A 17,052-nucleotide genomic window follows, 5' to 3' on the forward strand; every position below is an offset into this window, starting at 1 on the left:
CTTTGTCAGAATTGCATAGAAAAAGAAATGGCTCACTAATACATTAATTTTTCAGTGGGCCCGATGTATGTTTATGAAATTATGGGGTGATTATAATTAAACTTTCAAATCACTGCAGAAATAACACCACTGGTCGGGATTACGTCAAATTCCAACAGAATACTATCAGAGAAAGCAGGAAAACGTATGGCATAAGAAAAAAAATTGTGTGGAAATTGATCAATAGATGGCACTGTACGCGTCAGAATACGTAAATGAAAACACCTGTCATGCACAAGACACATTGAAGTTGGTATAAACACGCCGGGTACATGGCTTTTCCTTCTTTTGTGTCTACAACATTTGCCATGACTGTTTCAAAGCAGGATCACACTCTGCTTGTAAAGCTGTATTACAATAATGATGACTGTGCACATGTCACTCTGCGGAAGTTCCAAATCCTGAAGGGTTTGAAAAAAAGCGTTGGACTTATGAGTGTCATGGATCTGGAGAAAATGATTCGGAAATTCGAAAAGATGGGTTCTTTTGGTGTGCAACCTGGGTAGAGGGAGGAAATGAATGGATTAAACGTCGTTTGAAGCAGTGCCCACAGCAATGCACGAGGAGATGAGTGGTGGTGTGCAAACGTGTAGTGCACGGAGAATTGCCTGAACATTGGACATAACCATGAGCACTGTGCATAAAGTCCTATGAAACATCCTTCTTTGCTATCCATTCAAAATTACTCATATGCATGAGTTGCTTGCTGTTGACCTGCCAGTAACAGAGAACTTTGCTTTAGAATTTCTTGCTCACATGGAAGTGGACAATGACTGGCTGTGGAAGATTTTGTGAACAGACAAAGCCCACTTCCATCTGACAGGATATGTCAATACACAGAATTGTCGAATATGTTCAATGGAAAATCCACACACAAATCAACCAATACCACTTCATCCTGAAATGGTCAGTGTATGGTGCAGGTTTATGGCATCATTTATCATAGGGCAATATTTTTTCGAGGAGACTGGTGCTTCCGGTCCTGTTACCTGTACAGTCACTGGTAAGCGCTGTGAGTGTCTTTGGCACAACCACGTCATTCCAGCTCTCCAACAGCGTGGATGGGATCATTTTTATGCAAGATGGCGGACCTTCGCACATTGCAAATCCAGTTAAGCAGCTGCTGAAGTGCCATTTCGGAAATGACAGAATTACCAGCCACCATTTCCCTACAGTTTGGCCATCCCAATCACCTGATCTTAATCTGTGTGACTTCTGGCTGTGGGGTTATCTGGAAGATGATGTGTTCAGTGTTCCGATTGCAAACTTAGCTGCCTTGAAGGCACACACTGAGCAACACATTCTGAACGTGACCCCGGAAACACTTCGATCAGCCGTGGAACATGCTGTTTCTCGGTTTCAGCTTGTTGCAGAAAACAGTGGACAGCACACTGAACATGCTTTGCACCAGTCACACGGAAATTAATAATCCGATTTGATTTTGACTGATGCTTTTTATGCAGTTTTTGGCCTCAGGACAATTAAAATCCGATGTGAGTGAGGCTTTTTATGCGGTTTTTGGCCTCAGGACAATTAAAGACTGATTTTTCCCATCCAATGTGATATGACCTTGCCGTGATGGATAGGCTTCCATAACCAACAGTACCACAAATGTACACCCATGCACACTGAGTCGTACACTTTGTTTTAACATCAAACGTACACCTTATGCATTGTTGTATGAGTCATTTGTCATTTGTAGTTGACCACTATTAAATTATGATGCTTACAGCGCCATCTACTGCTACATTTTGTAATTATTTATTTTTCTTCTGCCATACGTTTTCCCCCTTCTCCGATAAATTGCAAGTTGACATCATTTAGACCAATGATGTTATTTCTACAGTGGTTTGAAAGTTTAACTTCAATTATAATCACACTGTATTTTTGTTGTAATCACTACGCGAATGTGAGTGAAGCATTGGGCACCAAGTGAGTATAACAATAAGAAAATAAAAGAACAAACTGAGATCACAAGGAATTTTGTGTTCCACAGTACGTCAATGTTATCCGAGGAGGAGGAGAAATGAATAGAAGTATACACGAACTTGTAGCAGCTTTTTAGTGTCACCCTTCTGGTACAATGGAAACAATTGACTCTGTCACGTGAGGACTACAAGTACCGGTGCCACTCGTTGCCGTACCTGGCCCAGGGTCTCGAGGCAGCCGGTGAGCAACTGCTTGCTGGGTGGGTAGAGAGCCACGTCCTCCCCGTAGAGTCCCACGATGTGGTGGAACAGCGCCACGCCCACGTCCTGCACCCGCGCCGTCACCTCCACACTACCACGTGCGCGGTATTGGCTGTACTCCCGCTCCAGAAGGCTGCGGGCAACACACAAATGAAACTCCAATTTTTATTCTCGCCATTATTATTTGTGTATTTTAATAAGGTACTGCATATTTTCAATCTGCTCCTTGACAAATTATCACAGGATGTATATGAGGACAACAAAAAAGCTTTCCTGGTTTTTTCCAGATTTTCCAATTAAAAATACACTGTTCCTGGGTGGAAATACACTTTTTTCTGGGTTAAAGTACATTTTTCTGTGTTAATTGACAATATACTTTTCCTCAGAGCTGTAAAACTTACCAATCCTTTGAATTGTAAAAGTTTTATACATGGTCGTAGAACTTCCTGGCACTTTTAAAGAGATAAAACCCAGCAAAAAACAACATTTTTTTGGAAAGATCTTTGACATGTGGCAACATGTACACTGCATATTATCATATCATGAAAGTATAAATACGAATTCCACCAAATATGGTACAATAGCTTCCAAATCATTGAAATCAATGTTTTTTAACATGTTCAATAACATTATTTGTAATAGTGTGTGTGTGTGTGTGTGTGTGTGTGTGTGTGTGTGTTTTGTATGATGATGAGCTTAAGAGAAGGAACAGGGCGAAATCTGGTGCCATTGTATACCCTACTCCTAGCAAATAGCACTAAGAGGTCTGCCAAGCTTAACAACCCCATCCAACAGATGGATCGCCATCAACAGTGCCACATGCTCTCAGTTCATGAGGTGCTGCAGAGAGGTTTGGTATTTAAACCAGAACATCGGCACAAAGTCTGGCGATGGGTAATACCCCCTTGCCAGACAAATACTGGCAGTGAAAACCTTTTTCACTTTTTGACCCAGCTTACCCCCAGATCGAGTGCCACCACCCAAGTGTGCGCTAGTGACCTCGGCCACGGAGATGTGTGAAACTGAGATTGTGATGCACTTTTGTCAGCCAGTTATAGCTTATATTGTATGATCTCACAGTCAATGAGTACAGGACATGTGATGTAACAAGCCAATAGCAGCATGACAGTTAAGTAGCATCAACACACAAACGGGAAAAGTTAATGGTTTAAATTAATATACATAAAGTATAGCTACATGAGAAGCTAAGCTTCCACATATAATACATAATAAATTCAGTATCACCCAGGACTGGAGCAACTTAATTACATTCTCTGCCAGGGTTTCGACTACCTCTTGTTGTATCCTGAAATGAGAAATGTCCTGCCCACTATCCTTCACACCCCTCTGCTGTCCACTGAACCTACACAATACATTTGTTCATCCTTACACATTCCCTGCTTCCTACCCCTTGCCTCATGGCTCATACCCCTGTAATAGACCTATATGCAAGACCTGTCCCATACATCTGTGCACCACCACCTACTCCAGTCCAGTCATTAACATCACCTATCCCATCAAAGGCAGGGCTACCTGTGAAACCATTCATGTGGTCTACAAGGTAAGCTGCAACAACTGTGCTGCGTTCTATGTAGGCATGACAACCAACAAGCTGTCTGTCCGCATCAACGGCCACCGATAAACTGTGACCAAGAAACAAGTGAACCACCCTGTTGCTGAACACACTGCCAAACATGATATCCTTCATTTGAACGACTGCTCCACAGCCTGTGCCATATGGATCCTTCCAAACAACACCGGCTTTTCTGAAATGAGCAAGTGGGAACTTTCCCTGCAATACATCATACATTCCCGTAACCCTCCTGGCCTCACCCTCCGTTAGTCACTATCCTCAACCATCCATCCCCTTCCCCGTTTCCATTCCAGTACTACACAGCTGTCATTCCATCACCACACCCAGTCTTTTTACTTCTCTCCTTTTCCGCTACTTCCCCTCTCCCCTCCCCACCTCTCCCTGCCCTCCGTCTAACCTGCAGCACTTCACTGTCTGCCACCCACATCACATTATCCCTCCCCCTCCCCGCCCCAGCCTCCTCCCTACCCCCATCCAGTCACCACTCCCATTACGCACTGGTGCTGCTGCTCGCAGTGTGGTTTCAGTTGCCTGAGACTGCAGTCGTGTGTGTGAGTTGTGTTTGTGTTAATGTCTGTGTGTGTGCGTATATGTGTCTATTGCTGACAAAGGCCAATGGCTGAAAGCTTTAATTGTGTAAGTCTTTTTGTTGTGCCTACCTGTAAATCAGCATCTCCACTATATGGTGAGCAGCAACTTTCCTTCTCATGATATTGTTACATTCCATCCTGCATTTTTCATTGTTCGACAAATAATGTTGGTGTTTCTTAGCATGTGTTGCCCAGTAAAATACTGGCATAAATGGCTAGTCTCCAGAGCCCAAAATTTTTCTAACCGCCTGGTCCTCAAAGTGTAAAGTTCTGAATGAGATTTACATGTTCTCAGATTTAAGAAACTCATCACACATTCTCAAAGTAACATAATGCATAACAGTGTGTTGTTACGAAGTATTGCATTGTCTTTATCCTAAAGTCTTTGATAAATTTGCTGTCAGCAGATGCTTGTGTGTACACATTCCCTCACTTATGCTTTATTGCTGCAGTATTATTCTGTGCTTTAGAGAGCTAAAGTAAAATTCTTTGTTAAGAGTATCAGTTCTTACACTAACAAAATTTGAAAAGTTTAACTGAACACTAAAATACTGAAAAATTCCTGGAATTCTAAAAAGTTTCCATGTCTTTCACAGATTTTTCTCAGATGAAAAAGTTCACGCATTTTCCCCAGATTTCCTAGGGCATATACGCCCTGTATCATAAGGTGTTAAGAGAGTCAGCTCCTCAGCATACAATGTTCGGTGATGGTCCATTGTTACATGGCACTGACAAAGATGAGCTGGAGATGAGATTGGAATGCTGGAAAAAAAGCTTTGGAAGTTAAGGCGATGAAAGTCAGTAAGAGGAAAATACAATATTTGTGCTTAGGAGGACAAGGGGAAGAAACAAGCCAGTTATATGCATAAAGCTGAAGAAAGTCAACAGCTATAACTACTTAGGATCGACACTAGTTTTGATGTCATGTTCCTTCATGTCAGGAAGCAATTTCACACCATCCTATACAGCCAGACAGTGAAAAATATACAATTACCCAGTATCGGACCAGATTTGTGACTGGATTCGTGACCACCTTGCAGACATAACTCTACAAGCCACTCTTAATGGAATAAAATTGGCAAATGCAATGGTAATTTCCAGAGTACCCCCTGAAGTGAGATAGGAATGTTACTGCTTACATTATATAAGCACTAAAGTGACAAAAAGCATGAGATACTTCCAAATATTGTGTCGGACATCCATTTGCCCAGTGTAGAGCAGCAAATTGACGCGGCATGCACTGAACAGAGTCATTTGAAGTTCCCTGCATAAATACTGAACCCTGCTGCCTCTATCACCTTCCAAAATTGCAAAAGGGTTGCTGTCCCCGGATTTTGTACACACATTGACCTCTCAGCAGTGTTCCATAAATTTTTGACACAACTGTGGAAAACAACACAGCAACCAATGGAGTACCCTTGTTTACACACATCGATAAAAAACAGCCACAGAGTAGTGGTTCTCAGTTAAAATGTCAGAAAACAATGTATTACAAACATACGCAGTGAGTGCAACCTCTCCTATACTGCACTAAAGCTAAAATCATCTGGGCCTCTGCAGTAACCAGGGTGGCAGGCTGGTTAAAACAATGATTTGGAGCTGTACTTGCTACACACCATGTGACTCCAGCACAGGCTACAAGGGGATTCCAAGCAGCAATATTGCTCACGGATGTTTGCAGAAAAAGTGTTTCAGAGACAGACGAGCAGCAGTATGGCGTGCTGCTGAATTCTGAGTGGCAAGGAACTTATATGCCTGATGCACCATGAGGAGCTGCCACCAGATAGTGAGCAGCGGTTCACCAGCATCTAGCACAGAGAGTGGGTATGGGACTGGTCCTACAAGCACCTGTGGCCATGCTAATCCCCTCATGGTGGATAACATGATATTCAGTGCCTTCTGGGTTCTGACTTTCAGGTCTCTCATGCTGGGTGCAAGTGGTAGTATGACAAGAAGAGGCTGGCACGCACGGATGTCGTGATGATCCACCTCAAACCAGTCCGAAGACTGATGACTTTTTTTAAAAAAAGGAAGATGAAGAAGACAGTTGATAGCAAGGTTCTGAATTTGTCTGGGTTATGAAGTTTGTCGGATGTTGGGAGGACATTTTTGTGTATGTGGCAGCTGGAAGAGGTCAACAAGGCAGGGTTTACATGCTGTGAGAGGGACAGGTTCACATGATAGGTAATTTTGGGTAATAGCATTCTGTAGCCTGAGTATGATGACAGTGTATTGAAAAACTTTTGGAGGTGATACTTGTAGACAATCCCAATGTTTGGAGAGCATCATCTTCAATTTGGGAGATGGGGTGTAGGTAACAGGGATTGCGGAGGAGGAGGAGATTAGGGTTTAACGTCGCGTCGACAGTGAGGTCAATAGAGACAGAGCACAAGCTCACATTAAGGAAGGACAGGGAAGGAAATTGGCCATGTCCTTTCACAGGAACCATACTGGAATTTGCCTGAAGCATTTTAGGGATATCACAGAAAACCTAAATCAGTACGGCCAGACACCTGTTTGAACCTTCATCTTCCCAAACGCAAGTCCAGAGTGCTAACCACTGCACGACCTCGCTCGGTATATGAACACTTCTTCAGGAATTATTATTATTTTTTTCTTTATTAGATTTGTGGGCGAAGGGGTTGGTGAAATAGGAACACTGGGGGGGGGGGGGGGGGGGGGAGATGACACATCCACAGAGGAGAGCTTTTATGGTTACGTCATTAGAGTCTTCTATGGTTTTAGGCAGCACTTAAGGAACTGTGTTTTAGTTAGGGATAGGAATAACTTTCCTGAATCGATGTACAGAGGAATCCACTAAGAAAGTGGTCACTGTAAGGAGAGAAAAGGAATGATAATGACACTGTGTTAATCAATGTACGAGAATACTGGAAGTAAAACTGTAAAGCGTACCCTAAAAGACAAAAACACGAAAGAGATAAATAAATATGTGTGGCAGCTGTAAAGGAATCATTGAAGAACATTTTGATGGTTTGGAAGGGTAAATACAAAAGAAATTTACACTGTCGTCTGTTGCATAGTTCTATGATGCGAGAATATTTTGTTGTAAATTTGTGGTTGTTATAGGCAGGGAAAAAAAAGAGTTTTATTTGTTACTGGCATATCGTGTGCGTATCACAACATGTGTAGTAAAGGTGTCCACACCCCAGCGGTTGGATGTGCGGTGCTTTAATGGTGTGCTTTTGGATGTTAAGCCAAATTGTCACTTCCAATTTAATCTGCAGTGTTTCAACAACTTAACCAGTTATCTTCTTCATGTCTGGCGAGTTGTGCTGTTATGCATAGCGTATTCACTGCCTTAGCTCCAACCGAACTGTGAAATACTATCTGTGCCATGCCACAATTGGTAGCAGAGTTCAACACCCGGCACCCTCTATGCCCTTTGATGCTCAGTTGCTTTTTGAGACCTACAATGGTATTATTGATCAGTTAATTGAGTCATCAGTTTATAATACAACTTTGGCCAGGAAGTCTGCTGACCACTGCAGTAGATTGTCGAGTTTTGCCCTCAGCGAGTGTATAAAATGTATTTGGTGCTCAGGAACATTCCTTTAAATGCACTATGTATATTCAACTATACAGATGCTAGCAACAGTGTTGCCAGCTGATGCTCCACGACCATAAGCAGATGCTGCCTTCTGCTGTGAAACACCAAAGGTTCAGATGTAAATTGATGTATACAGTTGAGTGAATGGCTCACTTATCTTATCTGAGCTAATACAGAGTCCTAAAAGTCTATCAAACTATACACAGTGCAGTATTGATGTATTGTTCATCTGTGACTTGAAGATGCTCATTTGACTGAAACTGGTTGGCTGTCAATAAATATACAATAGCATGGATCTCAGAGGTTTCTGTTGCACAGTTCTCTAAGGAGAGCTCTTAATCAACACACAGTGTAAGTGGAAAACTATCATCTTTATTGAATCAACATGTTCCGCAGATGCCAGAAATGTGGGTTCTGAAGCACCAGTAAACCCCCAATCTTTAAAGGATCAAACTGCCATGTATAAAAGAGCTTCAAACTTCAGATTATTTTAGATATGAGTTGTCGTGTTGAATGTAAGAGGAAAAAAAGGTTTAGAAATTTTTTGAAATTATATTTAAAGCTTTTTTGGAAGGCTGTGGCTAAGCCACGTCTCTGCAATAACCTCTCCTCAGGAGTGTTAGTCTCGCAAGATGTGCAGGAAAACTTCTGTGAAGTTTTGAAGATAGCAGATGAGGTACTGGTGGAAGTGAAGCTGTAAGGGCAGGTCGTGTGTTGCATCAGGATAGCTCAGTCAGTGCTCAAGAAATGGGGTGTGTTTTTTAAGCAAGTACCATTTTAAAAAAATTACATAAAGAAAATGTAGTAGGTTGTAATGTACATGACCTCTATTTAAATCGTACAGTTAGCTATTTGCAGTGACTTGTCACTTTCAAGCACTTTGGTATCACCTTCTTCTGCAGACACTTCTTGCTGAAGTGTATACATTCATTCAACTGCAGCATCTTTATCCAAATATGTTGGTACTTAATTACAGTAGCCCATACCACACTAGGCAAAGTTCGTAAAATTTTGTTTTGTAAGAATCCACAGCCTCTAAAAGCTTAATGAGGTGCTTGAAAGTGACAAGTTATTGAAATTTGCTAATCATATGTTTCAAATAAAGATCACCTATATTACAGCCTACTATGGTCCCATAGTTCTGCTTTCTTTTATTAAGCATTTAGAGGCTGTGGATCCCCATAAAAACAAAATTTAAAAAAATAAAACAAGCATACTTTTCTTAGCTATTTGATTTTTACATGAAATCCTGTACTTTAATCTACTTTCCTACATGATTCCTACCAATAATAACACACTTATCGCATTGTACAACCAGCTTTGAATAGCATCCTCTTAGAAATCTGCCACATGAACAAAGCTTTCAATAACTTACGTTCTGTAGCAGTAGCATAAAGCACACCTCATGACACTTGAGGAAGCTCATCACATAACACCGAAATTATAGAGTGTCTGTTCTCTCTCACTTTTTCATCAACTTTCTGCTCCACATCATCAGTAATGAGTAAAGGTTGCCCACTTGATTCCTCATTAGTATGGCCATCTTTAAAATCTCTCACCCATTTCCATACCATGACATTGCTTGGAAGAGTAAAGAAGTGTGATTTATGCAGTTGTTACAGAACGTTTAAATGATAAAGTTATGCTGAGCTCACAGATTTCTATGAGGGTGGTATTTAAACCTAGTTGTACGACACAATATATGCCTTAGTATTGGTGGGAATTATGTACAAAACTAGATTAAATTACAGGCTTTCAGGTAAAAATAAAATTGCTATGGAAAGTTTATTTGTTTTGTTTTTATTTCAAAGTGGTGCTTACGAAGACAAAAACATTTGGAGTTTACTGCTTCAGGCCCTGATACTAAAGCATAAACCAAAAGAGATGGAATACGGTGTCAGGAGGCTGCCGCACCTAGACTGAGTGCACGACGCTCTTAAAGAGGAACTAGCAAACATGTCTAGCCACGAGGAAAGCTGGTACCGTGTGTCCTGGATGTTTTTAGCTGACCCAATCCACATCCCGCAAGTGACGATTTCGCTTTCCTGCTGGCTGACAGGGTTGTACCCTCATGTGGGAACACTATCCAAGTGAACCAGGTATGGGTAGTGGCGCACAGAGTAACATCCAGAATGCACCTGCTCAAGTCCAGCCACTGACTCATCATAGGACACTGTAGTAAAATCACAAAATACAGTGTAATAAAATTTTGATAGAAAAATTCCCCAATCCTTGGGTTTCTCTCTCAGTCTGGCTGCTCATCATGCACACAAGTAAACAGAAGTGTCAACTTGCAAGAACCACCTCAGTCCTGTGCTTAGATTTTGTGAACGAAAAGTTTATACTGCCAGTCAGTGCATTGTTCAGGGACAAAATCAGACTTAAGATACTAAATTTGAAAAACTGGTGTGATTTGTCAAATTTTTAGGATATGCACACAGTGAACGCTAGTTATGTTAGAAAATAACTGAAATAGGCCCAATGCAGGATATCCAGAAAACTCAATGTCAAATACCTTCAAATTTTGAAAACTATGCCATTGGAATGCGAACGTATTGGTCACTGCTGAATGCTGGCCCAGTGCTGCACCACCGGCTGTATTGTTGTGATGAAATAAACAACCACTTCTTTAATATAACAGGTTATTTTAGGGTACACTGAGCTGACAAAAGTCATGGGATATCTCCTAATATCATCACACATCCTTTTGCCCAGCGTAGTGCAGGAACTTGACGTGGCATGGATTCCGCAAGCTGTTGGAATTCCCTTGCAGAAATACTGAGCTATGCTGTCTTTACAGCTCTTTATAATTGTGAAAGAGATGCCAGTGCAGGATTTGAATGTAACAATATTCACACACACACACACACACACACACACACACACACACACACACACACACACACAGGCTCACGCGTGACTGCAGTCTCAGGCAACTGAAACCACACTGTGAGCAGCAGCACCAGTGCATGATGGGAGTGGCGACTGGGTGGGGGTAAGGTGGAGGCTGGGGTGGGGAGGGGGAGGAATAGTATCGTGGAAGTGGCGGGCAGTTAAGTGCTGCAGGTTAGACGGAGGGCAGAGGAGTGTTGGGGAGAAAAGGGGGGGGGGGGAGTAGCAGAAAAGGAGATAAATAAAAATACTGGGTGTGGTGGTGGAATGACGGCTATGTAGTGATGGAATGGGAACAGGGAAGGGGCTGGATAGTTGAAGACAGTGACTAACGGAGGTTAAGGCCTGGAGTGTTATGGGAACGTAGGATGCATTGCAGGAAAGTTCCCGCCTGTGCCATTCAGAAAAGCTGGCGTTGGTGGGAAGAATCTATATGGCACAGGCTGTGAAGCAGTCACAGAAATGAAGAATATCATGTTTGGCAGCATGTTCAGCAACAGGGTGGTCCACTTGTTTCTTGGCCACTGTTTGTCAGTGGCCATTCACGAGGACAGACAGCTAGTTGGTTGTCATGCCTACATAGAATGCAGCACAGTGGTTGCAGCTTAGCAGTGCACAATTTTTTACATAAACTGACCTCTTGATTATGTCCCATGATGGACAATCAAGTTGGCCTTATCATTCTCTCGAACTGTCCAGAATGATCTTAAAACCAACTGTGAACAATTGTGGTCCAGTGGCATTGCATGTTGTCACTCATAAAAGTTCCATAGTTGTTTGGGAACATCAAGTCCATGAATGGCTACAAATGGTCTCCATGCAGCCGAATGTAACCATTTCCAGTCAATGTGCAGTTCAGTTAGACCAGAGGACTCAGTCAACCCCCTGGAAACACAGCCCACACCTTTATGGAGCTTGCACAGTGTCTTGTTGACAACTTGGGTCCACGGCTTCACGGGGTCTGCACCACACTTGAACCCTGCCATCAGCCTGTACCAACAGAAATCGGGACTCATCTGACCAGGCCAAGGTTTTACAGTTGTCTAGGGTTCAACAGATATGGATACGAGTGCAGGAGAGGCAGTACAGGTGATGATGTGCTGTTAGCGAAGACACTCATGGCGGTAATCCGCTACCATAGCACATAGCCACATTTCACTGTACTAACATAAAGGATACGTTCATGATGCATCACATATTGATATCAATGGTTATTTCATGCAGTGTTGCTTGTCTGTTAGCACTGACAACTCCACGCAAACACTACTGCTCTCGAACGTTAAGTGAAGTCTGTCGGACACTGTATCGTCTGTAGTGAGAGGTAATCCCCGAAATTTGGTATTCTCAGCACACTTTATGGATCTTGGAAGAGTGACTTCCCTAACAATTTATGAAATGGAGCATGTCGTGCATCTAGCTCCAACTACCATTCCGCGTTCAAAGTCTGTTAATTCCCATTGTGTGACCATAATCGTGTCGGAAACCTCTTCGTATGAATCACCTGAGTACAAATGACAGCTCCGCCAAAGCACTACTCTTCTATACCTTGTGTACACGAAACTGCCACCATCTGTATATGTCCGTATCGCTATCCCATCATTTTTATGACATTAGTGTATTACAGCATATTATAAAAACAGTCCAGACCTAAATTAACAAAAGCAAACAGAAATATACCTGAATACATGCTGATACTGTGATAAACACCTTCCTTCAAACAGATGCTGCCACCTACTAAGAACATGCAAAACTGAAAAGAAGTAATGTACAAAAAGCTCAGGATGTGAAGTGTATGCTACAATCAGGCACAGGGAGTGTAGTTTATCCTCTGAACTAAAAAAAAAAAAAAAAAAAAAAAAAAAAAGTTGCATGTGGCATATATGCTGCATATGGACTGAGAAGGATAACAAGGACACTCATTAATGGCGTGTCACTCACCTAATGGCATGCTCCACAAAGACGCTTCCAACGCAGACTTTCTGAGGAGGTGGCTGCATGGCGCGTGACAGCAGCGTGTCGTACTCGGCCCTGTTCTGCTGAATCATGTGCTCTGTGCCTTCACTGATGCGTGCTTCACACACCTGCAGAGACAAGAAAAGTAGTCACACAGTTATAGCCATGAAGGACACGCCCCCTCCCCCTTGCTGGAGAGAACACAAAGCATGATCATAACATAATGGGAATTTTGAATTTTGGTTTTTATTAAACAATCTTCATTTATTCATCAACATCAAGTTCGGCCCCACCAAAGTAATTCCCCTTAGATATAATACACTTGTTCCAGCACTTTTTCCAATCTTGGAAGCACTTCTAAAGCTCTTTTCATTATGGTGTTAAGTTCCTTCAGCGAGTCTGTTTTTACCTTATCAGTTGTGACAAAGCAACATCCTCTCTTGGGCCTCTTCAGCCTCAGGAATAGAAAGAAGTCACAGAGGGCCATGTCTGGCAAATACGGTGGCTGAGACAACAAAACAGTTTTGTTTTTTGCCAAAAGATCACAAAAATGAGGCGTGAGCAGGAGCAACTTTGTAATGGAATTTCCTGGAGTGGTTTTGCCACATTTCTGGTCATTTTCTTCAGATTGCTTCACACAAATGGCGAATAATTTCCAGATAGTATTTCTTATGGACCGTACAACTATAAGGCAGTAGCTCATGATTCACTATCCAACTGTAATAACGGAAAACAGTGAGAAAAACCTTCATGTCATCGAACTTGTACAGTTTTTTTTCTGTCTTTGCTCTCCAGGTAATTTCCATTGGGACGAATGGGTCTCGGTTTTGACATCATACCCCTACGTTTCATCACCTGTTATAACCTTCTTCAGAATTTCTGGATCATTGTCGACTTCCTTCAGAAATTTTTGAGCACATCTGTGCTCCATCATTTCTGGTCCAAATTCAACAATTTCAGAACAAACTTTGACGCTACACGTTTCGTGCCCAAAATATCTGAAAAAATTTCTTCACGTGAGCCAAAGAGTACGTTGACATCATCAGCAGCCTTGTTGATGGTAATGCGGTGATTTTCCAGAACCATTTTCTTATTTCTTCCACAGTGTCATCAGTAATTGATGCGTTGGGGCGTCCAGGGTGGTCATCATCTTCAACATCATGTTGAGCCTTTTGAAACGTTTGTATCACTCATAAACTCTTGTCTTTCTCACAGCAGACTTGCCAAAAGCCACAGTCAACATTTCGAATATGGTGCTGTACTTTATTCCATTTTTTAAGCAAAATTTATGTAAATTCTTTGATCCATCTTTTTCAAAAGTAAAAATTCACCGAGCACTTGAAAACACGTGTAACAATTTCGACTATTGACAATAAACTAAACATTCAAAATAGCTGAAAATACAAATATACGTCAGGGTCGTGTGTACCAACAAAAAAAAAAAAAACTTTTGGAAATCAGATGTATACAGTCCGCAAAACTAAAGAATTCCTGTTACTTTTTGATCACACTTTATATGCCATTAAACCTGAAACACAAGTGTGGTCCAACCATGTAATCTGCGATTCTAGTTGTATAGGCAATGGGCTGTGGGTTAATACATGTTTATGTGCCTAATATTTTGTCCACAATGCTGAAGACATCCTCAACGCCTATAAGGCTCTGTTAGTCGATTTTCGAACACGAGCAAGCCCGACGAGCCAAACTGTCTGTATACAACTGAGCAACAGGCAGGTCATGGTGCCATCTGACTGCTGCCAAAGATCACGGAGTCATGCCAGCAAGTGTTACAGTGCTTTTAACTGCAGAAGAGTTGCTGCTAATTGGTTTACTTAGCAGTATGTCCCACAACTCTTTTCTACAACCGTCTTCATCCTTTTGGATTTCTATATCCTCTCTGTACATGCCATCATAGTAATACCTAGATCTTGATACAAGTACAGTATAAGACAGCCGATTTTGGTGGTTGCCTGGTCCCGCAGCACGATCTGGTACTACCAACCTATTCACATTGCTCGGAAGACAATTGCTCTTGTGTTCTTTATGTCAGGTGTTAATACTAGGGTTAGGTCCACATCTACATCTGTACTCTGCATGACACCCTATGGTGTGTGGAGGAAAGTATTTCTCGTAGCTCTAACTGACCTCCTCCTCTCCCTCCCCCGCCCCCCCCCCCTTTCCCGTCCCATTTACGAATGGCACATGGGAAGCACGGCAGTTGGTAGAGCTCTGTATCACATCTAATTTCTCACCATTCTTTCTTCTCGCGACAATTTTGAAATACATATGCAGAAGGAAGTGATATACATGAGATAAGGAAAGTCATGGGATACTGATATGCACGTATAAGGACAGCGGTAGTATCACATACACAAGGCATAAAAGGGCAGTGCATTAGCGGAGCTGTCAACTGTACTCAGGAGATCCACGTAAAAAGGTTTCTGACATGATTATGGTGACATGACAGGATTTAACAGACTCTGAATGTGGAATGGTACTTGGAGCTAGATGCTTGGGACACTCCATTTCAGAAATCATTAGGGAATTCAATATTCTGAGATCCGCAGTGCCAAGAGTACCAAATTTCAGGCATTACCTCCCACCACCACAACGCAGTGGCTGACGGCCTTCACTTAACAACCGAGAGCTGTGGCGTTTGCATTGAATTGTCAGTGCGAACAGCAGAAATCAATGTGGGACGTACAACAAATGTTTTCATTATGACAGTGCAGTGGAATTTGGCATTAATGGGCTTTGGCAGCTGACGACCTCTGTGAGTGCCTTTGCTAACAGCACAACATCGCCCACAATGCCTCTCCTGGTCTCGTGACCATACCGGTTGGACCCGAGACAACTGGAAAACTGTGGCCTGGACAGATGAGCCCCTATTTCAGTTGGTAAGAGCTGATGGCACAGACCCCACAAAGTTATGGACTCAAGTTGTCAACAAGCCAATGTGTAAGCTGGTCATGGCTCCTTAATGCTGTAGGTTGTATTTACATGAAATTTCCTAGTTATGTTCGGCTGCTTGGAGGTCATTTGCAGCAATTCATGGACTTCATGTTTGCAAACAACAATTAAACTTTTATGGATGAGACAGCACCACGTCATCAGTTTGAAGAACATTCTGGACAATTCGAACGAATGATTCGCCAACCCAGATCACCCGACAGGAATCCCATTGAACATATGTGTGACACAATTGAGGGGTCAGTTCATGCACAAAATCCTGCACTGGCAACACTTTTGCAGTTATGGACAGCTTTATAAGCCGCATGACTCAGTAGTTCTGTACGGTCTTCAAACGACTTGTTGAGCCCACACCACATCGAGTTGCTGCACTACACTGTGCAAAAGAGGAGGTATCCCCATGACTTTTACTATCTCAATGTATATTGTTTGATTCTTCTTGCAACATACACATTCCTAATACAGGGTGTCTACATCAAACTGCCTTTTTTTAGGCAGTCTCAAAATAGTAAATCTTTCTTTGTTTCAGGTTTGAATTGACCACTGGGTGGAGGAGGATATGAAGTTGCTGATTAATAATTATCAACATTTGGCATATTATCATTGTTTCACTGTTGTCCATCAGCACCTCACAGTCTTGTGCTTAGTGTTGCTACTCTCGATCACAGGGGCCATGGTTTGATTCCCGGCCCAGTCCCGGATTCCTTGCACCTGGCATCTCGGAATATTGAACTCCCAAACAATTTCCAAACTCGCATGACCCATGCGTCTAGCCGCAACTACCATTCCATGTTCAAAGTCTGTTAATTACCATTGTTCAGCCATAATCACGTCAGAATGTTATTACCTGAATACATATGACAGCACCGTCAATGCATCGACCTTTTATACCCCGTGCACCCAATACTACCACCATCTGTAAAAGTGCATATTGTTCTCCCATTACTTTTGTCACCTCACCTCAGTGTAAGATGAATATCAACAAAAGTAAAAGGAGGGTAGTAGGAAGAAGTCAAATTAAATCAGGTGAAGTGGATACAATTGGGAAATAAAACAGTAAAAGTGGTTGACAAGTTTTACTACTTCAGCAAGAAAATAAGTGATGATGGCTGAAATACAGATATACGAGGGGCGTTCAGAAAGTAAGCTCCGATCGGTCGCGAAATGGAAACGACTATGAAAATCCGATAAAGCTTTGCACAGATGTGTTGGGTAGTGTCTCTAGTATAACCCCAGTTAGCATCACGTCGCTCTTCT

At 42.2% G+C, this 17,052-nt stretch overlaps 1 protein-coding gene across 1 annotated transcript in view; it reads right to left on the reverse strand.

Annotated features, from left to right (window-relative positions):
- LOC124552329 (ectopic P granules protein 5 homolog) overlaps positions 1–17,052 on the reverse strand; it is a 358,669-nt gene that overhangs the window by 140,453 nt on the left and 201,164 nt on the right. Inside the window, exons 25-26 of the mRNA XM_047126600.1 lie at positions 12,811–12,953; positions 2,184–2,361 (exon numbers count right to left, since the gene is read on the reverse strand). Of these exons, the coding sequence (XP_046982556.1) occupies positions 2,184–2,361; positions 12,811–12,953 (321 nt within the window). The remainder of the gene's footprint in view (positions 1–2,183; positions 2,362–12,810; positions 12,954–17,052) is intronic.

The sequence above is a fragment of the Schistocerca americana genome, chromosome 10 (genome assembly GCF_021461395.2).
Source record: "Schistocerca americana isolate TAMUIC-IGC-003095 chromosome 10, iqSchAmer2.1, whole genome shotgun sequence".
Classification (NCBI taxonomy): Eukaryota; Metazoa; Arthropoda; class Insecta; order Orthoptera; family Acrididae; genus Schistocerca; species Schistocerca americana.